This window comes from Papio anubis, chromosome 8, assembly GCF_008728515.1.
Source record: "Papio anubis isolate 15944 chromosome 8, Panubis1.0, whole genome shotgun sequence".
NCBI classification, from domain to species: domain Eukaryota; kingdom Metazoa; phylum Chordata; class Mammalia; order Primates; family Cercopithecidae; genus Papio; species Papio anubis.
In genome coordinates, this window is record NC_044983.1 from 13663497 (window position 1) to 13689771 (window position 26275).

The 26275-nt window shown below is 37.1% G+C and overlaps 1 protein-coding gene across 5 annotated transcripts in view; it reads left to right on the forward strand.

Moving 5' to 3' along the window:
• TUSC3 (tumor suppressor candidate 3) overlaps positions 1 to 26275 on the forward strand; it is a 207297-nt gene that overhangs the window by 23479 nt on the left and 157543 nt on the right. For 4 of the 5 annotated variants that reach the window (XR_001905363.1, XM_017961787.2, XM_017961788.2 and 1 more), the window contains exon 1: positions 21705 to 21917. The exons of the other annotated variant lie outside the window; for it this stretch is intronic. Coding sequence is in view for 3 of the 4 variants with exons in the window: in XM_017961787.2 (XP_017817276.1) it covers positions 21720 to 21917 (198 nt within the window). In the remaining variant the exon portion in view is untranslated. Of the gene's footprint in view, positions 1 to 21704; positions 21918 to 26275 lie in introns of those variants that run through there. 5 annotated transcript variants of the gene reach the window in all.

Below are 26275 nucleotides of genomic sequence, written 5' to 3' on the forward strand. Positions count from 1 at the left end.
GGTTATAGCTTGTCTGTCGCATTATCAATTCTTGGCTACTTTCTCATTGTAGGGAAGTTCTGATTTTGCATGTCATGTGTCATCTGTGTAGAGTGATTTATTTCACAAAACACTCCACATCTTTTTCCAATGTTAAAGCAGTATTGTTTTATAATGTATTTTACACACACACACACACACACACACACACATGCACATTCTTACTGAAACACATCTAATTGAATGTTGACTAATTTTCCTAATGATGCTTGCTGGAAATTGGTTGAAAGATTGTATTCTTTGGTTTGAAATAAGCTGCAACTATATTTATAGCATGTGAAGCTACATAAATTCAGATAGAGGCCTATGTCATTTTTTCCCCTGTGTGAATCAAAAGAGCTTGGAAGAAGAAATTGGAAATGACTTTTAAAACATGTAATTGTTTAGATTTAATTGAGTGGCTGCAACGATTTATATTTTGTTGTTACATTTTAACGTAGTTGAACTAATGATAACCTCAATTTAATATTTGCTAACTGTTTTGCATGTATTATTTCATTTAAGCATCATCACAACCTTAGCATGATTTTATTGTATAGATGAAGTTCAGGAGTTGAAGTAATTTGCCTGGAATCATGAAACTTGTAATTGGGCCAGTATTCAAATGCAGAATTGACTTCAAAGCTGTTCTTCTGATTTAAGTACCCTTTTATCTGTGCTTCCCATACTGAAGAAAGAAGAGAGTGAATGCATACCTCTGGGAATGTGGAGGTGCAGCATGAAGCTGCCTGATTGTTCAAAATATATGTTTGATCTTATATATAATAAAACATTTTGCAAACTTTGCTTTCTATTCCATTGCCTATTAGTATTTTTTTTTTTTTTTTTTGAGATGGAGTCTTGCTCTGTCGCCCAGGCTGGAGTGCAGTGGCATGATCTTGGCTCAGTGCAACCTCTACCTCCTAGGTTCAAGGGATTCTCCTGCCTCAGCCTCCTGAGTAGCTGAGATTATAGGCGCCCGCCACCACACCTGGCTAATTTTTGTATTTTTAGTAGAGATGGGGTTTCACCATATTGGCCACGCTAGTCTTGAACTCCTGACCTCAAGTCATGCACCCGCCTCGGCCTCCCAAAGTGTTGGGATTACAGGCGTGAGCCACTGCGCCCCATAGCTATTAATTTTGTTTTTTAATGAAATTGCTTATTTTTATACTTTCAGTTGAATACAGGTGTAACTTTGAGACATGGGTTTGGTGCCAGAGCACTATAGTAAAGCAAATAGTATAATAAAGAGACCACGTTTTTGGGTTTCTCAGTGCATATCAAAGTTTTGTTTAAACTGTATTGTTGTCTGTTAAATGTGCAATAGCACTCTATCTAAAAAGTATATATACCTTAATTTAAAAATGCTATAATGCTTAAAAAATATGATCTTCTGAGCCTTCAGTGAGTCATAATCCTTTTGCTGGTGGAGGGTTTTGCTTCTTGTTGATGACTACTGACCAATAAGGGTACTGGCTGCTGAAGGTGGGAGCAACTGGCAATTTCTTAAAATAAGAAAGCAAATTAAGTTGGCCACATTGACTCCCTCTTTATTTCATGAAAGATTCCTCTGTTGCATGGAATGCTGTTTGACAGAATGTTACCCGTAGTCTGACTTTTTGCAAAATTGGAGTCTGTCCTCTCAAACCCTGCCACTGCTTTATCAACTAAGTTTATGCAGTGTTCTTTCTCCATCAGAGCTTTTGAGTGACCAGGTGCTTTGGCTGTGAACTGTAATATATTGAGAGGAAATCTTTTTTTCTGAGCAGTAGGTCTTAATACTGGGCTTCAAATATTCAGTAAACTATGCTTTAAACAGATGTGCTGTTTTTCATCCAGGCTTTTTTGTTCCTTTTATAGAGCACAGGCACGATAGATTTAGCTTAATTGCACTGGACCCTAGGCTTTTCCGAATGGTAAATGAACGTTGGCTTCAACTTCAAGTCACCAGCTGCATTAGCCCTTACCAAGAGATTTAGCCTGTCCTTTGAAACCAGACATCGACTTCTCTCTAGCCGTGGCATCGCCTTCCAGAAGAAGGATGTTTAGTCTACTCTGAACATCTGTTGTTTAGTATAGCCATCTCCGTCAATTATGCTAGCTAAATCTGGGTAATTTGCTGCAGCTTCTTGCTGCATAAACACTTGCTGCTGCTGCTTGGACTTTTTGTTACAGAAATGGCTTCTTTCTTTAAACCTCATGAAGCAACATCTGCCAGCTTTAAATTTTTCTTCTGTAGCTTCCTTACCTGTTTCAGCCTTCATTGAATTGAAGAGAGTTAGGGCCTTACTCTGAATTAGGCTTTGGTTTAGGGGAATATTAATATTGATCTGATCTATCCAAGCTATTTAAACTTTCTCTGTATCAGCCATAAGGCTGTTTTGCTTTCTTACCATTGATGTGTTCACTGGAGTAGCACTTTAAATTTCCTTGAAAACATTGCCTTTGCATTCACAGCTTGTCTAACTGTTTGATGCAAGAGGTCTAGCTTTTGGCCTGCCTGGGCTTTCCACATGACTTCCTCACTAAGTTTAATCATGTTTAGCTTTTGATCTAAAGTGAGAGACATGTGACTCTGCATTTCACTTGAACACCTAGAGGTCATTGTGGGGTTATTCACTGGCCTAATTTCAATGTTTTTATACTTTAGGCAATAGGAAGGCCTGAGAAGAGTGGAGGTGGGGATTGGGTGGTTGGTGGAGCAGTCTGAACACACATGACATTTATCGATTAAGTTTGCCGTGTTTTACAGGCACCATTTGTGGTGCCCCAAAACAATCACAAAAGTAACATCAAAGATTACTGGTAACAGATTAACATAACAGAAATAATAATAATAATAAGGAAAAAGTTTGAAATAATGGGAGAATTACCAAGATGTGACATAGACACTGACTGAGCACATACTGTGGGAAAAATGACACCCATAGACTTGCTTAATGGAGAGTTGCCATCACCCTTCCATTTGTAAAAAATGTGGTGTCTGTGAGGCCCAGTTAAGCAAAGCACAATAAAAGGAAGTATGTTTGCTTAACTGTTGCTTCAGGATAGTGCACGCGCTCTCTCTCTGTCTGTTTGTGTCTCTCTCTCTCTCTCTCTCTCTCTCTGTGTGTGTGTATATATATAGATATATTAACTATTGCTTCAGGATAGTGTATTTATATGGATATATATATCTATATAGAGAGAGATTATATATATCTAGAGTCTATAGATCTATATATAAACTCTATATATAGTTTATAAACTCTACATATATATAGATCGATCTATATATATAGGTCTATCTATAGATCTATATATATATATATAGTTTTTTTCTTTTTTTTGGTATTCTGTCAAGTCACTCCTGGGAGGCCTAGGATTCTTCTGTTTGAGAAAGGGAGTCAGAGCTGCCTTCCAGTGGAATCCACATCCAGGGTAATTACCAGCTTTAACCTTACTGGGCTTGTTTGTGTCAGGCAGTTAAGCTGTTCCTACATAAGAGTGTGGTGGGAACTGCTAGGTTGGCTTGCCACACTTCCATAGATTCTGCTGCTAAAGATAGAAGGAGCCCAATGGGTTTGTAATTCAGAGCACAGTAGTTAGCTCAGAACCTAGCTGGCTCAGGTTCAGATGGTCTCTTCTTCCCCCCTCATCCCCTGAGGGCAATGCAGAGGGAGCCGCTGTTGGATGCTTTAACTCAGTGAGTCTGTGTCACAGCTGAGGAAGTTGTTTATGAACCCTCAGACTTTTAAAGGGGCTGCTAGCAAACCTCTAATTTTGCCGTGCAGGAGATACAGCTTTATTATTCTGGTGAGGAAACAAAACAAATCTGTCTTCTGACTCAGGGAAGCCCTGCCTCTGAAGCCTGTTGTGTTTTTTTTTTTTTTTTTGCCAACATCATCTAAACGTATTTTGGAAGAAGACTGCAGAAATGTCATGGAGAATTGTTTCGCCGGAACATTTCATCTTGCAACTTTCCTGACAGTTCCAAATATGGGGGGTGATAGGATGGGGAAAGCATATTATCTTCTTCACAGTAGAAGGTAGAGAATGAAGAAGCTGGCTAAGCCAGTCCTCTTTTTGGTAATTTTAGGCATTTCCATGCCATTTTTTGGTGATGTTTTGTTCCTGGAAGATATTCCAGACTTTTTTGTTTGAATCCTTTTTTGTCTTGGATGGACCTAACAAGAGAAGTTCAGCATTCACCCTCAAGGGAAGCTTACTGGCATTCAATTGTTAATCCATTTCACAGTCACCTGTTAGTGTTTTGTACACAGTGAGTGCCCTTAGTAATTTATAGTGTCCTCCTAATTCCTTCCTCCCACGCTTCCTCTTGGGTTTCTCCTTCTCTCTCTCTCTCTCTCAATCTATAGAGAGAGATTCCACTTTTTGCATTCTTCACTGTTGCCACCAAAAGTATACAATTATAAATAAATATGATGAGTATGGGTAAGTTGTATAGATTATGGAGTTCTCACGAGGCATTATATTTTAGTGGTCATCTTACATTCTTACATGTTTTGTTGTCATCCTGCTCTTATTTATTCCCTAAAACAGTGTTCCTCAGACTCTCTCTGTTGCTTAGGCCCTTTCCTGTAACAGGAAGATTGTTTTCTATTTTTACCTATTAGGTTAGGGTGGGTCTGGACAATAGGAATTATTTAGTAAAGCATTCAGCTGCTTCTTCACCCCTTGAGAGGAATTTATAAGTTGGTAATTTTTCTGATAACTGTCTCACAAAGCTTACTTTTAGGGTTTTGACCCGTAGTTGCTTCCCTGAGAGCTAGCTTTTATTTGATAGCTAACATTTTTTCATTTTCTCTTGAGAATTTGAGAGAGTTTATACTACAGAGAAATGGATCATTGAAACACTATTTTAAGCTACGTGTTACACTTTGTGTTCAAATGGGTTTTTATCTAGGTGTAAATCGCTTGGAAAACATTTAGAGCAATCAGCCAATTAGAACCTAATAAACATATTCAACTTTATACTTTCAATTATAAGGAATGTTTCCTGCTGTGAAACTATTCTAGTGTTATTACATTTTAAGGTTATTGTGAAGGAGAAAGAAGAGTTTAACTTTGGGATGGTTCTTTTTCTGCTGTGCTTCATTTTTATTTAAATATTTCTTGAATTATTTAGAAAATTTTTATACTTACTGTAAACTTACGCATAGCAATTAATGGTTTAAAAATATTAGATTGTCATTTAAAGTGCACATTTTATGTGACATTATGAACTGAATAATTTTGGGATAGATGTATACTTTTTTGTATTTAAACCTATACTACTTTATGTTTGGAATTAAAAGGAATTAAAGTGGATTTTGTGTACTTGATTTTTAACACGTTTTAAAAGGACTAAGGCTGCTTTGTCACGTAGCCAATGTGTTGTATTAAGATTCCTTAGTGAGAATTACTTGATTTTATTTTGCAATGGTATTCAAACTTATTTTTCAAGTCAAATGGAATTTTTATGTGGCAACTAATTTAAATATTAAGCTACATATCTAATATATATGTGTACATTCATTGTTTCATTGTAAGAGGATAATATATATTTTATTTCAAAAATTCTTCTGAGGCCCGGGTGTGGTGACTCACGCCTGTAATCCCAGCACATTGGGAGGCTGAGGTTAGGCAGATCACTGGAGGTCAGAAGTTTGAGATCAACTTGGCTAACATGGTGAAAACACATCTCTATTTAAAATATAAACATTAACTGGGCATGGTGGTGGGCATCTGTAATCCCAGCTACTCTGGAAGCTGAGGCCGGAGAATCACTTGAACCAGGAGGTGGAGGCTGCAGTGAGCTGAGGTTGTCCCACAGCACTCCAGGTTGGGTGACAGAGCGAGACTCTGCCTTCAAATAAATAAATTCTTCTGAAAGGTACTTTTGCAAATATTATACATAGTTTATATCATTTTTTGTGGAAATTACACATGTTCATGCCTAAGATTTTAAAAATTGCTTCCATGCCTGAGATTGAAATGAATTTTACATTGGGAAAAGTATTATAAATGGATAATCAAATTTATGATTTATATATTCAGTAATATATTGTGAATTGACATCATAACTGAATAATATTACTGTTTGAGATTTTGAAACTGATCTCAGCTTTTACCTCTTGAAATTTAGAAGTTATGATGAAATTTCTTTATTTGAACCTACCTGTTACTAAAGTTTCCATTTTAATTTTTCTAATTACAAATATCCTGTTAAATAATGAATCAGTTTTTGAATTATGTGTGCAGAATTCTTGCTTGTTTATGAGAGACTGGATTATTAGTTCATTAGTTGATGAACTAGTTTTCTTTTGGTAGGTAATTAAGAATCCACTACTTTTTCTATGAAGGTGTAAACATGGAGCTACTTGAGGGATGAGACTTAAACCAGTCTTTTATGAATTTGCTTTTTACTGTTATTTGGAAATGTGTTGAAGATTACATACCTTTATGCTATAATGAAGGACATTTTGACCACTTTGAATATCTACACTTAATAAGTTTCTAAAAATTTATATTTACATTTTAAATGGCAATTAAAAATTAAAGCTCAAAGAGACTGAACATTAAAGATGCTATAAATAACATTGTGAAAGTTGATCATACAAATTGGGTCAATCTTGGCACACCCAACTAAAACAGAGTCAAGAGGCTAGGGGGATAAAGCCCTGGTCCCATAACATTGCTCTGCTAGCCTGCTGCTCAAACTGCCTGCTGTAACCTGAAACCAGTTTTATCTAATAGCTGCTGGAACAACCTGCTGCAACTCGATTAGTCTTATCCCTTACAGTCACTCACCAGCTCCCCAGAACTTTACTAGAGGCAGTGACCTTTCTTTAAATATGATATGTGACACTTCCCCTTTTTATAAAACCTATAACCTTCTCTTTGTTCTTCAGACATATGGAAGACCACTCAGTCTATATATACCCCAAATTGCAATTCTTGCTTCCCAAATCAAATGTTATATTTAGAGATTTGTCTATACGTTTTTATTTTGATTTCAACAACATGTAAAGATACATATAGCTAGGTGACCACAAAATTGATCACTACAACTGGAATACATTTGAGAATGAAAGGAGATGCTAGTAAAAATTGCCCCATGGCAATAAGAATAAACTAGAACTGTTCTAAACAAATCTAATGCAAACAGGGCGCGATTTTATGTTGTAAAAATGAAATTAAATAGTATACTTTAGAAATCTTTTAAAAGCAATGTAAGACATTAAACATTTAATATTTGATCATGGTGATTATAGAATTCAGAATTATTTTCAATTCTGTGCTTTTTGGTTTAAGTTCATAGTCATTTTGTAATAAAATGCAGAACTAATAAAACTCACTTTAGATTTGAAAGCTGGAGCTAGTGCAGAGAAGATAGACAGTGACGGTAAAAAGTGAAAGTCATGCTACATGAGGATTACTGGAAGTAATTTGCTAAGTTTAGCTTGGAACATGAAAAATAATAGGCTTATCATTGTTCCCTTTGAATTATAAAAATGTGTTCTGTAGTTAAGGCTTATTCTTTGTAGCTCCAGAGGGTAAAACTAGATCCCATGGATGGTAAATATATGCATTCAATGTAAGAAAGAAGAATTTTGTAATGTCCTTATTTTGAAATGGAATCGGCTGCTTAGTGGGATAGCAGGATAGCAAGCTAATTTGTACTGCAAGTGTTCACTTTTGGTGATCAACTGTCAAGGTTGTACATGCCGTATTGTGTGGGAGGTTTAATTAGATTTAATTAAAATGGATTTTTGTTTCTTAAGCAACTATTGGAAGAGTACATTATGAGAAGTGTAAGCCATTTACATATCTCCTAAAACCAGAAAAAAAACCCCACAAACCCTTACTTTATTAGAGAAGAGATCTTTCTTAAAATGAGGATGGAGTTTTTGGAAGGAAAAATCAGGAAAGGAAATAAGGAAGAGGAGTATCACCTTAGTAAGCAGATATGCTGAATTAAATCTTATGATAGATAGTGTCACTAGTTTGTCCTCTCTATTACAGGGGCAGTATTTTGTGAGAATATGTTGTTTAAACAGGTACTTAAAGGAAGTGTAATCAAACACAGTGGCTTAACTGTTTTAATATTTCTGTGGGAATTTAAAATATTTAGATGTTTAATTGATGTTACACTTATTTAATATTTCCTTAACATTCTTAATTGTCAACCTTATAAAATTATTTTTATGGTTAATTTGAGTGATTAGAGAACCAATGTGTTGGTGTGTAGTTAGTTATAAAATTATTAGTCTCAGCAGAACATTGACTTAAAGGCTGAGTGATCCAGAAGGATAGGGGTGTTTGTTTTGTTGTTTTCCCCCTCCTTTTTTTGTATTATAAAAACAAGAAAAGATTCTGCTTACATGTAGGAATTGTCTTATAATTCTCTTATCTGTTTTGATTAATTTGGTCATTGATCATGCTTTAAATGAGTGCTAGCCCTCTTACATGTTCAGGGGAATCTAAAGGTAAAGAAAGTACATCCTATTCAGAGACTCTTTAGTGAGGGAGACAGACAGGAAAACTAACAGCAGCAATGTAAGTGCTATGATAGAGCTGCTTTATAACCTAAAGAGAAGTCTGTATCTCTGAATGGTAAGAAATGGAAAGGCTTCCTAGGTAATTTACTCAATATAGTTTTGACCAATGAAAAAGAGTGTGACATGATGGAGGCTACCCGTTGGATCTGGAATATGTGTGTATGGGTGGGGTTGGTGAAGGAGGACGGTGAATGGAAAATCCCAGGTAGTGAGGGTAGGATTCATTGACGTAAGGCAGTCTGAAAGTATAGTGAAGTTGAGGGAATTTCAAATAGTGGGATCTTTTACATGTACAGGGTTCTATTGGGATTCACGAAATGAGTCTGGAAAGATGTAATTGGAGGCAAAGCCTTGAAAGATCTGAAATACTGTTTGAAGTGTTTGAAGTTTATATTGTAGGAGACATAAAGACATTGAATGATAATATACAGATATATGAGATATTACATATCTGCGTGTTAAAAAACCTTTACAGTAGTGTAGAAGGAATTTTGTGTTAGAAATACTCTAAAATAAGATTCTTGAAATCAAGGTTATGAAAGTATTACATTGGAAGAGATAATGAAAGGCTGCTGCTACTATGTTAGAAATGAAGAGAAGGGGATAGAGTAAACAATTCATCAGTTGCCTAACTGGCGTTAGGATTAGAGTGGCATTAGGAATACAGATGTGGGAGCTATATAGTGGGGCACATTAGTTCACTTTTAGATCCATGGCATTTGAAGTCCTTGGCAATTTCATTTAATAAAGGTTCAAGAGAGAGGTACAGATTTGAGATCGATAATGTTAGCAGTCTTGCCAATGCACCACAGTGTGGCAATTTCTTATTGTGAGTTATCACCTGGAGTTCTTTTTCTCACCACCTGGAGAAGGAAGAAACGTGGACACAAAGGGTGAGGTTGGAGCGAAAGTTTAATAAGCGAAAGATAAGGGGACCTGGAAGAGGGTTGTCCTTTTTGAAGTTGAATGCAAAGACTTTTATAGGAAACTGAGGAGGGCTGGGCATCTCATTTGCATAAGGTGTGAATTTCTCATAGCTCCACCCTGTCCTCCTAATGTACCCATGGGCCCTTAGCTTGACTCACTCCCTATTGGTTTGTTCCCCTTACAGTGGATGTTTTAGGGGATGGAATTTTCCATTGTGGGAATATCTGGGCAAGTCACCTGTGTAGCCTGTCTTATCTGTTCGACTGTGGGAGTGTCTTAGTCAAGCCCCTCAGTGTCTGTGCCTGCAGACTGTTCTTTTGTTTGAAAAGATTCAACTGAGGACCCACCCTAACTGCCTGCGTGACCGTGACTGGGTTTTTTCCTTTCTCCTCTCTCAATAATAGCTGCCATAATGCGTAAGCGGATAGTTGAAGCCATGAAAGTAGGTGGGATCACCCATAGAGTTCATACAGAGTAAAGAGAGAAAATGGCTGAAGGAAATGGAATTCTGAAGAAAATCAGTGAAGAAAGTTGAGAGGTGGTCAGGGAGTTACGAGGGGAACTAGGAGTGTATGGTATGTCAGAAACCAGGAAAAATATTTTAAAGATGGAATGATTTACGGTGCTAAATACTATGTTCATATAAAGTCAAATCAGAAAAGTATCTATATATTTGCTTGTTAAAAGGTCATTTTTAGTTGGTCAAAAACAATTTAAGTCAGTAGTGACTGCGAAGGACTGAGTGTTGTGAGTTAAGAAGTGAAGTCAAGGTGAAAACAAACAGCTTACTTGTTAGAGCAGCTCATATAAGTAGTGGGGTGGGGAACCACACCATTAACTTGGAGTCAATGCAGGTTCAAAAGAGGAGTTGGTTCTTGGGTGGGGTGGAATGGAGAGACTGCTTCGCTTTTATAGGAAAACATCAGAGGGAGCCACTAAAGTAAGATCCGAGGGTGGGATAGAAGAGGGCTAAATGATTGATCAAGGTCTGGGAATGAATTGGTTTCCTGGAACATGAGTAAAGAGGGTTGCATTACCTCAGGCCCAGGCAGGACACACACTTCTATCTAGATCAGGAGGGCTAGAGGTCAGTGGTGTGGACGCAGGTCATTTGGAGTGAGAAACTTAGGAGATTAATGCAACATGGTTTCATTTTTCTCTATGCAGTAGGAGTCAGGAGAACTGAATGCTGTTCAAGTATCTGTCACTCAAAGCTGAGCATACGTGTTGCTGTGGAGCTGGGGCTGATACGGACGAGCATTTGGGGAGCAGGATCAGTGGGTGTTTAAGTGGTAACAGCATTAGTTTAAGGCAGTGGTTTCATTGTAGTTCTTAAACTCCCACATTCAGCATTATTGGGAACTTCTTGGAATTAAAATTCTTGGGCCGCATTGACCTCCTGATTTTGAAATTCTTAATTTGGAAAAAATAAGCCATCCTAGTGATTGTGATGGATGGTAAAGTTTGAGAACTGCTGGTTAGGGGATCACACTTTGAAACCCACTGTTTTTCTTAATATGTTAACAGCCAATTTTTCTTACTCCTTCGATATGCCTAACATGTTTTCTTCTATTAAAGAAGCTTTGTTTTATTTTGTCCTGAAACAAATTATTTAATAGTAATTTCATAATTAGCTTGCTGTGTTAATTGGATTATACTACTTATAAGTTAGGATTCGTCTAAATATGGCACAGAACTGAAACTAATGAAATTGTTAGTGGACCTTATTCCTTACATTGCTCACCCTGTATCCATCCTGATCTTGACTTTATTTTTTTAAGAAACTTCTCTCTGGATATGCTAGCATTCCAGAAAGGTACCTTTTTCACTAAAGGTAGCATTGTAACATTGTTTTGTTACTGCTTCCATCTTTTACCTTAAAAAAGCATCCACAGTCTTTTCACTCCCTTCATATTTTTAAATCTTTTAGTTGACATGTAATCATTATATATATATTTATGGAGTACAGAGTGCTATGTCCCTGTATGTATCCAATGTGTAATGATCAAATCAGGGTAATTAGCGAATCCATCACCCCAGATATTTATCATTTCTTTGTATTGGGAGCATCCAGAATCCTCTCTTCTAGGTCTTTGAACATATACAGTAACTTACTGTTAACTGTATTTACCTTACAGTGCTATAGAACACTAGAACTTACTCCTCCTATCTGGCTGTCATTTTGTGTGTATTAACCAACCTCGCCCTGTCCTCTCCTTCCCCCTACATTTCACAACCTTTCATAACCATAATTCTACTCTCTATTTGTATGAACTAATGTTTTTCACATATGATTGAGAACATATAGTATTTATCTTTCTGTGCTTTAGTTTTTAAAATTTAAGATAATGTTCTCTGGGCTCATCCATATTGCTTCTAATGACAGGATTTCATTTTTTTAATAGCTAAATAATATTCCATTATGTATATATGCCACATTTTCCTTATCCATTTATCTGTCGGTAGACATTTAAATTGATACCATATCTTGGCTATTGTGAATAGCATTGCAGTAAACGTGGGGCTGCAGGTATCTTTTTAATATACTGATTTCCTTTCCTTTGGATAAATACTCAGTAGGATTGATTGCTGGATCATTTGGTAGTTCTTGTTTTTAGCTTTTTGAGGGACCTCCATACTGTTATCCTTAATGGGGGCAACAATTTATATTTCCACCAATAGTGTGTAAGAGTTCTGTTTTCTCCACATCTTCATCAATATTTATTTTTTGTCATTTGATACTTGTCATTCTGGGATTAGATGTTATCTCACAGTGGTTTTGATTTGCTTTTCCCTGATGATTAGTGATACTGCACATTTTTTCAGATACTTGTTGGCCATTTGTGTATTCTTTTTAGAAATGTCTATTCAGATCTTTTGTTCATTTTAATACTAGATTATTTGTTTATTTGCTCTTGAGGTGTTTGAGTTCTTGTGTATTCTGGATATTAGTTCCTTGTTGGATGAGTAGTTTGCAAATATTTTCTCCCATTCTATGGGCTGTCTCTTCACTCTGTTGATTGTTTCCTTTGCTGTTCAGAAGTTTTTTAGTTTTATATAGTCCCATTTGTCTATTTTTGTTTTTGTTGTCTGTGCTTTTGAAGTCTTATCCATAAAATCTTTGCTCAGACCAATGTCCTGAAACATTTTCTCGGTGTTTTCTTCTAGTAGTTTTATAGTTTTGGGTCTTACACTTAAGTCATTATATTTTGACTTAATTTTTGCATATTGTGAGAGACAGGGTCCAGTTTCACTTTCTGCAAGTGGACGGACATTCAGTTTTCCCAGCAGTGTTTATTGAAGAGGGTGTCCTTTCCCTGGTGTGTGTTTTTGGCACTTTTGTTGCAAATCAGTTGGCTGTGAATATGTGGATTTATTTTTGGATTGTCTATTCTGTTCCATTGGCCTTTGTGTCTGTCTTTGTACTAGCACCGTGCTGTTTTGGTTATTGTAGCCTTATTGCATTGTTTGAAGTTGGGTAATGTGATGCTTCCAGCTTTGTTCTTTTTGCTTAGAATTGCTTTGGCTATTCAGAGTGTAGTTTATCATTATATAATGACTTTCTATGTCTCTTCTTATTTTCTTACTAAATTTAAAGTCTGTTTGTCAGATACAAGTATAGCTACTCCTACACCCTTCTGGTTTCCATTTACGTGGAATATATTTTTGCATATACCTTTACTTTGAGCCTGTGTGTGTCTTTACAGGTGATACAAGTTTCTTGTAGGCAGCATACAGCTAGATCGTGTGTTTTTAATCCATTTATCCAGTCTGTAACTTTTAATTGGGGAATTTAAAACTGTTTACATTTTGATTCAGACTCTACATTTTAACAAGGTCCTGGAATGACCCATATCCATGTTAAAGTTGGAGAAGCACTATTTTAGAGAATGGCATAGGTTAAGATTAGCATGTGGATCAATTTTGGTAAACGGATCAATTAGAAACATAAAGATGAAGTTTTAGGAAGGAAAAGTATAGTATAAAGAGGGGTTTAACATGAGGTTATACAGGCGAATTACAAATTAAATTTTAAATTAATGTTAAATTTGCCTCGAAATAGACAATTAACTTGCTGCCACATTGGAATTTATAAGTAATGTACTAGATCTATAAGCTAATGTTATAACCTATATTAATTACGTTTGTAAAGTTTTTAAAACATCTTTACAGTATAAGGAAAAAATGTGTATCTGAGTATTTTATTTTTTGTAATCTCTTATCATAATCATAATCATTATAATCTTACAAATAAGCATTTAGCCTTAGACAACTTAAGTAATATAATCAGTGTCCTACCAAAAGTGAGTTAACGGTTGAGCCAAGCCATGAATGAAATTCTGATTCTAGAACTTCTTTTGGAAAAGTTCGAAATAAGTATAAAATCTCACTGTCCCTAGTGAGGATAGAATAGGAAAGAACGGATCAGCTTCAGCTTAACTTAATGTAGACTTGACCAAATTTTTGGTAGGGGTAGATTTCACTTCATAATGTTTGTCTGTAATTTCATAATGCTTCTCTGAAAACTCCATTTAAATTTTAAGTTAGGCACCACTCTATTAATGTTCTGTTAAAAGCATCTGTCTTAGTATTTAGGAGGTCACAAATTGTATAGTAAAAGAGATGAGAGATGACATTTATGGATATTTTAAAATTATCTTAGATAATTCCAGTGTACAGCTTGCCAATGCTTTACACAGGAGTTTCTGATTGGACTTTCCATTCTGCTCTGGTTTCAGGCCTTTATCTCTTTAAGTCTTTAATTTTGCAGATGAGGAATTCCAGAGGATCTCCAGAGAAGTTTCATGGCCAGTGGCAAAGACAGTTTATGGCAAAGTCAAACCCAGGCTGCTTCTTATACCAAACTCAAGCTTTAGGCCATCAGGCCTAGTGAGAGACGTCATGGGTGAACATTAGCTTTTGTTTTCTTTCTCCCCTGGATCTAACTTTCTTCTCTTTCCCAGCATCTAAGAAAATAAATTCTTTCTTGCCAATTCCCCCATTAACATTTAATTTTTCTTTTGAATTTTATTTACTATTTTTAGAGGTTCTAAAATAGAAGGAATTTCCCTGAACACCAGTCTGCCATGTTGTTCTATGTAGGGGCTTCTTCAAAGTATTTTATAATTATTTATTTATTATTTTTATTATTGGTTTTTGTTTGTTGCTTTTCTGAGACAGGGTTTTGCTCTGTTGCTCTCGTGCAGTCTTGGCTCACTGTAACCTCTACCTCCTGGGCTCAAGCAGTCCTCTTACCACAGCCACCCGAGTAGCTGGAACAACAGGTGCGTGCCACCGTGCCCGGCTAAATTTTTTGTACTTTTGGAGGAGACGGAGTTTTGCCGTGTTGCCCAGGCTGGTCTCAAACTCCTGGACTGAACCAACCTGTGTGCCTCGGCCTCCCAGAGTGCTGGAATTACAGGCTTGAGGCACTGCAACCAGCCTATGATTTGTTTTGGAAGACCTTATATAAACAAGTAGGAGAAATCTTTGCCATGCTGAGTTCTTACTGAGAGGTGACAACGTGCTAGCAGCCCTCGCTGGCTCTCCGCACCTCGTCGGCCTCCGCGTCCGCTCTGGCCACGCTAGAGCCCTTCAGCCCGCCGCTGCACTGTGGGACCCTCTCTCTGGGCTGGCCGAGGCCGGAGCCGGCTCCCTCTGCTTGCGGGTAGGTGTGGAGGGAAAGGCGCTGGCAGGCACTGGGGCTGCGCGAGGCGTTTGCAGGCTGATGCGAGTGGGTGCGGGCCTGGCTGGCCCCGCATTTAAAGCAGCTGGCCGGCGCCACTGGCTCCAGGCAGTGAGTGGCTTAGCACCTGGGTCAGCAGCTGCGGAGGGTGAGCCGGGTCCCCCAGCACTGCTGGCAGTGCACTGGAATTCTTGCACGGCCTCAGCTGCTTCCCCGTGGGGCAGGGCTGGGGACCAGCAGCCCACCATGCCTGAGCCCCTCCACCTGCCCACTCGCTCGCTTGCTCCCGGCGGCCAGAGCCTCCTCCACGGGCACCGCCCCCTGCTCCACAGCACCCGGTCCCATCGACCGCCCAGGGGCTAAGGAGTGCCGGTGCACAGTGCGGGACTGGTGGGGCGCGGGATCCACTTGGCTAAGCCAGCTGGGCTTTTGAGTCGGGTGGGGACTTGGAGAACTTTTATGTCCAGCTGGAGGGTTGTATATGCCTCAGTGAGCACTCTATGTCTAGCCCAGGGTTTGTGGAGGCACCAGTCCGTTCTCTGTGTCTGGCTAATCTAGTGGGGACTTGGAGAACTTTTGTGTCTAGCTAAAGGATTGTAAATGCACCAATCAGCACTCTGTGTCTAGCTCAAGGTTTGTAAACGCACCAATCAGCACTCTGTAAAATGGACCAATCAGCAGGATGTGGGTGGGGTCAGATGAGGGAATAAAAACCGGCTGCCAGAGCCCAGCCAGCAGCCGCAGCCTGCTGGGATAACTTTCTGCAAGGTCGAAACTCTGTTCTTTCGCTCTTTGCAATAAATCTTGCTGCTGTCACTCTTCGTACACACTGCATTTATGAGCTGTAACATTCACTGGGAAGGTCTGCAGCTTCACTCCTGAGGCCAGTGAGACCACAAACCCACCGCAAGGAAGGAACAACTCCAGATGTGCCACCTTTAAGATCTGTAACAGTCACTGCAAAGGTCTGCAGCTTCACTCCTGAAGCCAGTGAGACCAGGAACCCACCAGAAGGAAGAAATGTCAGACACGTCTGAACATCTGAAGGAACAAACTCCGGACACACCATCTTAAGAAATGTAACACTCACTGCGAGGGTCCCCGGCCTCATTCTTGAAGTCAGTGATACCAAGAACCCACCAATTCCGGACTCTACCTTTAAAGTACTTTAAGAAAGTATGAGGCTTGGCATATAGGAGGTGGTGAACAAATGGTGGTTGTTTTTATTTTTGGCATCATTAAGTCCTTTATTTGGTTATTTCAGAAAAAGTATTTGAAGATTTAAAAGTTGCCAAAAATGAACAGGTCATTCCTGGGAGTTTTTCAGTTTAATCGTTTGAGGTTTTAATTAAATTAGTTTTTTTAAATAACTTATTAAAAATAGTTTATCAATTTTTAAAGGTTTGGATAAATTGAGGGTTTATTATGTCTACATTTATGTATTTAAGAAGTTATCCTCACTTAGAAAGGCTTTCTCCTATGAAACATGTCATATAGAATAGGTTTTTGGGCAAAGTTTTATCTCTTTGTTTATTAATTTCTGTACCAAAGTATCTGTTGGGTAGTTACTGTGCAACAGGCAGTGTACAAAACTCTGGAGAAATATTATGAACAAGATGTGAATACTTCCTGTCAATGTTAGTTCTGGTAGAAGACAGACATGTCAAGCAAGTAAAGATACAGTTAAATGTATAAATGCTGTCATAAAGTGCCGTTAAAGGAAAATAATAGATTGTTGTGAGAGAATAATTGGGAAAGGCTTTACTTTTGACTTGGGGAATCCACATTTCAATGGAGATCTGACTTTTAAGTAAGAATCTTCTAGACAGAAAAGTTCTGTGTAGGGGAGGAATATATGTTAGTTACAATGCAGAATGAGCCAAGGGGAAAGTGGTTATAAGAAGATTGGAGTGATAGGCAGAGGCTACAACATTGTAGCGCCTTCTTAGTAATGTTAAGAAGTTTACTTTTTAAGTGCTAAGAGTAGATGGTCAAAAGTTTAAATCAAGGAGGTGACATGATCTCTTTTACATTTTAAAGTAATTACTCTTCCAGTAATGCAGAGGAAGAATGGGAGAAAACGAGTGAAAATGGGGAAAGCCTTCAGGAGGCAGCTATAGTAGTCTAAGAGATATTGAGGGCTTGACTAGGCAGCTAATAGTGTAGATGGAAAGAAGAGAAGGAAAGTTAGTCATTAGACTTGGAGATGAAGGAGCTGAGGAAGGAAGGTAATGGCAGATACTTAGTAGATTCTTGACTTGGATAGTTGTTTTCCACTTAGTAAAATGGGAAAAAGTGGAGGAAGAATAGGTTTTGAAAAGAAGTCAGAAGTTCAGTTTGGATCTGTAAATTTTCCTATTCATTTAACAGTGTAGCTCTCAAGGCAGACAATTGCATATTATAATAGCAGTAACAACTAATGCTTATTAAGCTTTTTCTGTGTGAATAGCACTTGATACGGTGTGGATATTTGTCCTCTCCAAATCTCATGTCAAAATGTGATCCCCAGTGTTACAGGTGGGACGTGGTGGGAGGTGTTTGGGTCATGGTGGTGGATTTCTCGTGAATGGCATAGTGCCCTCCTCGTGGTAATAAGTGAGTTCTCATTGTTGGTTCATGTGAGAGCTGATAGTTTAAAGGAGTCTGCCACCTCCTCCCCACTCTCTTGCTCCCTCTCACCCTGTGATACATTGGCTTCCCCTTTGTCTTCTACCATGATTGTGAGCTTCCTGAGGCCTCATCAGAAGCCAAGCAGATGCTCACACCATGCTCGTACAGCTTGCAGAACTGCTGGCCAAATAAACTTATTTTCTTTATGAATTACCAAATTTTAGATATTCCTTTGTAGCAATGCAAAATGGACTAACACAGCACTGTTGTGAGTTCTTGTAAATGTATTATCAAGCCTTATAACAAACATGTGATGTAGGTGCTACTCTTAATCCTCATTTTAAAGATGAGGAAAATGAGGCAGGATGAATTATTTTACTTAAGCTAGTCAGTCAGTCAGTGTTGTCATCAGGATTAAAACTCAGGCTTTTTGGTTCTTGAGCCCATGCACTTAAAACCACTTAGCTATAGTGCTTATGAATTTTGAGTGTGAGGAAAGGTCAGGTTTGGGGGTATGAACATTTTTTGATTCATTAGCCTAAAGATAATACTTAACATAAGCTCTTTATTATATATTAATGTGCTTTCTTTAAAAAAATTTTTTTTGAGAGAGAGTCTCACTCTGTTGCCCAGGCTGGAGTGCAGTGGTGAGATCTTGGCTCACTGCAGCCTCTGCCTCCTGGTTTAAAGTGATTCTCCTGCCTCAGCCTCCCGAGTAGCAGGGATTATAGGCACATGTCACCACGCCCGGCTAATTTTGGTAGTTTCAGTAGAGATGGGGTTTCACCATGTTTGCCAGGTTGGTCTTGAACTCCTGATCTCACTCAGGTGGTCTGCCCGCTTCCGCCTGCCAAAGTGCTGGGATTGCAGTCGTGAACCACCACACCCGGTCAGTATATTAGTGTGCTTTTAAACAATGTTTATCACTACTAAAATAATGTGAACTATATTTTCACCATGCGAGTAGCATTAGAGCATTATTATACTTCACTGAGATATCCAAGTAAGCCATTAATAATTGTGTATACATCATTTACATTCCGAGTTCACTGTTGTTTTTTAAACTTTTAAAGTTGAAACCATTTGAGTTATTTGTCATGTGTTGTCCCAAAGATTAATTTAATAATACAGTTGTAATCCACACAGCCATAATTTTTTCCTCATAGGTCTGTTATCTGTGCCTTTATTTCGTGTAGTCTTTCCTCATTTCTGCCATTATATTGAAATTATTTTGTAATTTTCAGTTTTCCCCTTTCTACATCCACGATCCTTTCCTTTGATTCTTTATGCTCTGTGCACTATTGTTTACCATTGTCCAGTCCCTCCTTTCTTATTCTCTTCCTTGCAATTTAACGGCTACCATCTCTTTTTTTCCCTTCTTCACCAATCAGAATGTTAATTGTGAGGATCTACCATAAGCATTAATCTACACTATAAAGTTGTTCCTGATCATTAAAATCAGTATATCTCCCTGTTAACTATTTCTGTATAACTAACTTTGGCATGTACTAACGATACTATATTATGAGATATTTTATATATCCTTCCTCCCCAACTTGTATACTATTTGTATACCCTTTCTCCTTGACTTGTATACCCTTTCTCCCTGACTTGTATATTACTGTAATTACACGTTTACTAGGCCACTTAAAGTTGTTCCACAGCTCTCTGTGCAATTTTTAATTTGCCTTCTTTTTTTAGATTCCTTTTTTTTGGAATGGTTTCAGTTTAATCTTTTCATCTGTTGTTAATTCCTTCCACTGTATTTTTTATTTCAGATGTTGTAGTTTTCATCTTTAGAAGTTTGGCTCTTTTTTATATCTCTGTACTTAATATCTTGAGCATGTGGATTACAGCTTAATGTGCTTCTCTGGTAATTTTTAACATCAGTGTCAGTTCTGGGTTGGTTACGATTGATTGTTCTTTTTCCTTATGATGAAATGTATTTTCCTGCTTTTTTGCATGCCTCAAAATGTTTAATTGGATGATAGGCATTGTGCATTTTGTTGGATGCTGGATAATTTTATCTTCCTGTGACTATCATTGAGGTTTGTTCTGGCTGTGTTGCAAGCAAGTATTTTGATCCTTTAAGTTCTTGATTATAAGATTTGTTAGGCAGGATTGGAGCAACATTCAGTGTAGGGATAATTATTCCCTGCTATTGCAAGAGCATCTGAATACTCCACTAATGTCTTATGAATGAGATTTTTCAGCCTGGCTGGTGGGAATAGGCACTGTTACTGGCTGTGTGAGTGCTGGATACTACTGTTATGAAGCAGGTTTGCTGTGCACTAGTTATCAACTTGAGTTTGGGGAGATGGAATATCTTTTTATGCAACAAGTTACATGAAACCGATTTATTACTTACGGACAGGCAGCAACGGACCACAGAAGCCTAGTATGCATTGCTGGTTGCCCACGGCTCAGGGAGACTTCATGGAACAGATGGAGTTTTGGCTGTGTGTGCATCATCTGCACTGCAATTGAGGGACCCTGGTAGGTTTTATACTTTGGGGCAATATTATACTCTGGGCTAAAGCTCTGAAGGACATCCTGTTTCTAAGACGGACTGAAACAGAACTTGGGCTACTCCCACCGAGTCCCTCCCTAGCTCAGAATCTTGCATTCCCATCACATTGTGCTTCTCAAACTGCAAGTGAGAAAAATACGGAAAGCTGGGCTCTGAAGGCCATTTGGAGAACTGTCCTGTAGTTCTCCTTTTACTTTCAGATAGATACTTTTCCCAGCCTCTGGTAATTTCTTTACATATAGGAGTTGATCAGCTCTCAGCTGAATACTCATGGGGAATCTCTAGATTTCCAGGCTTCTCTTTGTGTAAACTTTTCCTCCCTAATACTCTGCCCTGTGATTCTAGGTGCCTTGGTTACCTGGACTTTCTGCTGTGTTTCCATAGCTCAGGAGTCAGCTGATCTCTGCCTGTACTCTCCCTCTCTGTGCTGTAGGCTTGAATCTCTCTCAAGGGAGTAGGGTGGAACAGTCATAGGGCTCACTTTCCTCCTTGTCTCTTAAGCATCAGTGTCTTTTATATCCTGATGACTGGAGTCCTGAAAACTGTTACAGATATTTTGTTTCCTTTTGTTTGTTTGTTTGTTTGTTTCAGGCAGGTAGGCAAATCAGTCCCTTTTTTTGTATCTTGGCCAGAAGTGGAAGGAGTATATTTACTGTTGCTGTTTCAAAAGCATCCGGGGATTGATAAGGGAAATGGGAGGAAGTCATTTCTAAGCCTAATTTAATACAATGTAATACTTATTTTAGCTTTCTACTTCTGTAAGATTTTCTCAAAAATTCAAGAAGTAAAATTCTTTTCTAGTATGTGTATGGAAATAAAAATAGACATAAGATAATTTTTTTAGTCTTCAAGTTGTACTTCTGCTATCTTTACTGTGAGCATTAAAATGACAATCTTGATAAGGTCCAGGTATGCCATAGGAACTTAGTGATTTGACCAATTGACTAGTAACGGTCCCAAAGGTATATCTTTAACATATTTCTTCAGGACTTTAGAATTAAGGTTATGGGTAAAATAGGTCCAAGGTTATAGCCAATATTCTTACATGTAGTTAGAAAGTTGTCTAGTCTCTCATCTAAAGTAATACAACATTTATTTTCTCAGAATGAGTTTACAAGAGCCGTTAAAAAATCTAAGTATTCTTTCCTATTTTATAGTCACACGTTCTAATTGGGAACATATATCCATCTATAATAATGAAATGAAGTTTTTGAAATGGTTGTATTTTTAAAAGTTTACTTCATTTGGATAATTGCTCAGAGAAAGAAAAATATGCCATGTTTTTAGGGGTGTTTTAGTAAAAAATTATTTGGAACGTCAGTTAACATGCCATGTAAGAGTAGTACAGTATATGGGTTTGAACTGCACACATCCATTTTTACACAGAATTTTTCTCAACCAAATGCAGCTAAAGACCCTGTATTCCTGGATGCAACACCTGTGGATACAGAGGGCCGACTTTTCTTATATGCAAGTTCTGCAAGACCGACTGCAGGGCTGGAGTATATGCAGATTTTGGCATGTGGGGTGTCCTAGAACCAATACCCTGTGTATACTGAGGAATGACTATAATTTTAAGATACTGTGGGACACACTGACTGTAAGTTGTAACGTTAATTTTAACATTGTTGTTATGTTGATGTCTTCATACGTTAATTACAGTTATATTTTTCTTTATTTGATTTTATTTAATTGATTTATAAAGAGGTGTTGAGAGTGGGAGATGTGGTGTGGGTATTCGGAGAGTTTATTTCTTAACTGATTGGATATAATGTTTTGGTTGGGGTTGAATATAGTTGTGTTACTGATAACTCTTTTTCTCCCTTCCCTAAATGTTAAATGAAATAAAAATCTTCTAATTTTACTTAATTATTACTTCAAATAATAGAAGATCTTTCTTGATTTAACATAGTTGACTGGAGTTTCTGATAGATACTGTGTGGTAGGTAACAAGGTTAATAGTCCAATTTAAAGCTCGGTTAGGTAGCACCAATTGAAAGTTAGTACATAGTTGTGGAAGGCTAAAGAAAAGCTGGGTCAGTTCAGCAGAATTCCGACTTGTCTGAGAATGTCAGCAGAGGTAGTACAGTAGGAAGAGGTCAGAGATACAGTGATAAATAGAATATGGAGATGAGGTAGCACCTTGTCCAAGGTCAGAATCATGACAGTAGAGAGGCTAATTTTATAATAGAGATTTGCTGCAGATTTTAATGGAGGTGATTTAAGTTTCTCTCAGTCCAACTCAGGATCTGTCTACACTGATTTTGAAGCCTGTGGCCCTTAGATCTTAAGAGATCTAAATTAATATCATTTGGTTCAGCAGAGTATAATCTGGGAAGCTTTTCCTCAAGGTAAACTTCATATTCTTCTTGAGCCAGTTGGACACTGCATTCCTAAATACTAGTTGCTAGTATGTGTATGTTTTTCAGTTATGCTTTGCTAATTTATTGAGAACATTCACACATTTTTTTCTTTTCCTTTAAATTATTCTGTTTGGCACAATGAACTTCAAGTTAAATAAAATTCTTTGCAAATCATTTTTTAAAAGAATGAAGCCTATAAAATACTAACATCTAAAATACTGCTTGTATAAGCTTTGAGCATTGGATCTGTATAGTAAGCTAAATACACATTGATATTAGATTGACAGTAGTTAGAAAAACAAAACCTTCATGAATTTGTTCTTTGAAAATGACCAGATATCTGACATTAGAATTAAGACATACACTTGAAAGCATATGGCTGAGTCTTAATTTCTTGACCTCTAATGATTTCGTACTTTATCATTCATCAGAAATGAGTATGGCCTACATTTTTAAGGCATTTGGAATTCTCAATTGGTAATGGGGAAAAAGCATTAGTTAATATTGTCCCTTAATTTTAGATAATAGTATATAGTAAATGTTTATTGATCAGCATTTATATCTGTATATTTACACACATGCACACACAACACTTATTCTGTGTCTTAAGATTGATATTTTCAAATTGCTTTTCACGTATGTTTGTTTCTAGATGCAACGTAAATAATTACTTTGAGCATCAAGTTACTTCAAGAGTTTCTGGTTGGGTAAATCTGGTTGGAAGCAAGAGTTTGGAGAGCATAATATCAATTGGGATTTTGTTTGATCTTTGTCATTATCTAGAACCTTATCTCTTCCCTGTCCTCGCACTCCATCCAAATGTTTATTAATTAATACATTGAAAGTTTTTCTTCTGGCTTTTTTCTTTTTCAATACATATTTTTGCATGATACTTTACCATTAAAAATAAAATACCTTTTTGTTTGCAGTAGATTTATATTCACAGCAAAGTTGAGAGGAAGGTACAGAGATTTTTTTGTGTATCTCTTGCCTCCACGCATGCATCATCTCCATCATTATCAATATTCCTACCAATGTGGTACATTTGTTAAAATTCATGAACCTACATGGATACCATCATAATTACCCAAAGTCTGTAGTGTATTTGGGTTCATTCTTGGTGTTGTATATTCTATGGGTATGGATAAATGTATAATGAAGTGTATCCATCATTACAATGGATAATGCCCTAAAACTCCACTGTCTCTCACCTATTAATACCTCCTCCTTCTCCAGTCTCCAACTTCTGGCAACCACTGATCTTTTTACTGTCTTCATAGTTTTGCCTTTTTCAGAATGTCATAAAGTTGGAATCATACAGTACATAGCCTTTTCAGATTGGCCTTTTTCATTTAATAATGTACATTTAAGTTTTCTCTATGTTTATTCATGGTTTGATAGCTCATTTCTTTATAGCACTGAATAATCTATTGTCTGAGTGTACCAGTTTGTTTACCCATTCATTTACCAGAGGATGTCTTGGTTGCTTCTGAATTTTGGCAGTTATGAATAAAGGTGCTACCAACACCAATTTACAGGTTTTTATGTAGACATAAGTAGTCAATTCCTTTTGAGTAGATCCCAAGTAATGCGTTTGCTGGATCAAGTGGTTAAAATTATAGTAATTTTATAAGAAATTGCCAAACTCTCTGTACCATGCTGTATTCCTACCAGCAGTGAATGAGAGTTCCTGCTGCTACACATCCTCTCTGGCAGCTGATGTTGTCAGTGCTCTGGATTTTGGTCATTCTAATAGGTTTATAATTGTCTTAATTTGCATTTCCCTAATGACATGTAATGTGGAGCATCTTTTTATGTGCTGGTTGCCATTTGTGTATCCTCTTTGGTGAGTTGTCTCTTAAGGTCTCCCGGCCATTTTAAAATTGGGTTGTTTGCTCTTATTGATGAGTTTTAAGAGGTCTTTGTATATTTTTGTAACAGTTCTTTATCAGATGTATCTTTGGCAAATATTTTCACCCCATTTGTGGGTTGTCTTCTTATTTCTTTGACCATTTCTTTTGGATTTTAAATTTTAATGAAGTTTTAAATTTTAATGAATTTTAATGAAGTCTAGTTTATTATTTATTTCATGGATCCTGCCTTTGGTATATCTAAAAAGTCATCGCTATACCCAGTTATCTAGGTTTTCTTTTATGCTATGTTCTAGTAGTTTTATAGTTTTGCGTTTCACATTTAGGTCTGATTCATACAGAATTAACTTTTGTGAAGGATGTAAAGTCTAGATTCATTTTTTTGCATGTAGATATCCAGCCGTTCTAGCATCATTTGTTGAGATTATCTTTGTTCCATTGTATTGCCTGTGGATTTTTTTTTTTTTTTTGGTCAAAGATCAGTTGATTATGCCAGTCTGTTTCTTGGCCCTCTATTCTGTACTATTGATCTGTTTGTTATTTTGCCAGTATCCCACTGTCTTTATTATTGTAACTTTGTGGTATATCTTGAGGTTGGAGTTGGGAAGTATCCTCCAAGTTTGTTCTTCTCCTTAAATGTTGGTTGGCTATAATGGCTTTTTTACTTCTCCACATAAACTTTGTCTGTCATCACTTACTAGTTCCAAGAGGTTTCTTGTTGATTCTTTTGAATTTTCTGCAAGATAGTCATGCCATCTGCAAACAAAGACAGTTTTATGTCTTCTTTGGTAATCTGTGTACCTTTTATTTCATTATCTTGTCTTACTGCATTAGCTGGGACTTCCAGTGTGATGTTGAAAACAAGTGGTAGTGGGGACATGAACAATGCTTTTTAAAACAAAACAATTATTTTGTAAGCTTTTGTCCTATAAAATTCTAATTCATTTTCTAAATATATTTTCTTTTAGAAAGCTATACTCTATGGAAGACCATTTGACAGTAGGGAGAATAATGGCCTTTGTAATGACAGCAAAATAAAATAATACTGTGGTAGTAATAGTAATTAAGAAAAACGTTGAATACTGAATTAGAATAAAAAATAGAGATGCTTCATCTAAGGACAAACAGGTTTGATTAGGATGTCAGTAGGCTTAGAGAATATGAACATAATCCTAACCCACTGAAAGGAAAATTAGAATTGGGTAGTGATTCTTAGTTTCTTTTGTGTGTAAATTTCTCTTCATTACATTTTTATCATTATTGTGACTGTTAAGTTTGTTAGGCAAATAGAAGATACTGTTTTATTCTTATTTGCTTTGTCTTACTGAGTTACAGATTAAAATAAATTGAATGGGAGATAGAGGAGAGGGATAAATATACATGAACATTTGAGGAGGTGACTCAGTAATGGTTATAAGATAAGAACTATGAGATACTGTTTTGCCATGTAAGTTAAGAATTAAACTCACACTCTCTTCTTGCACCCTCAACAAATAGCTCAGCTACTAGCTATAGATTCTAAACTTTTTAATGTTTATTTTGTTAGCATTATTGATCTTGCTTAAAAAGGAATTTTATTCTTTGTAGATTAGTTGAATGTGCTATCAGTGTAAAATTGTTTAATAACAATAGAAATGATGAACCCAAATTACAGAATAATAATTTTACATATTGAGAGCCAGTGTGTACAGATACTGTACTAAATACTTTGTATTTAGTGGAAA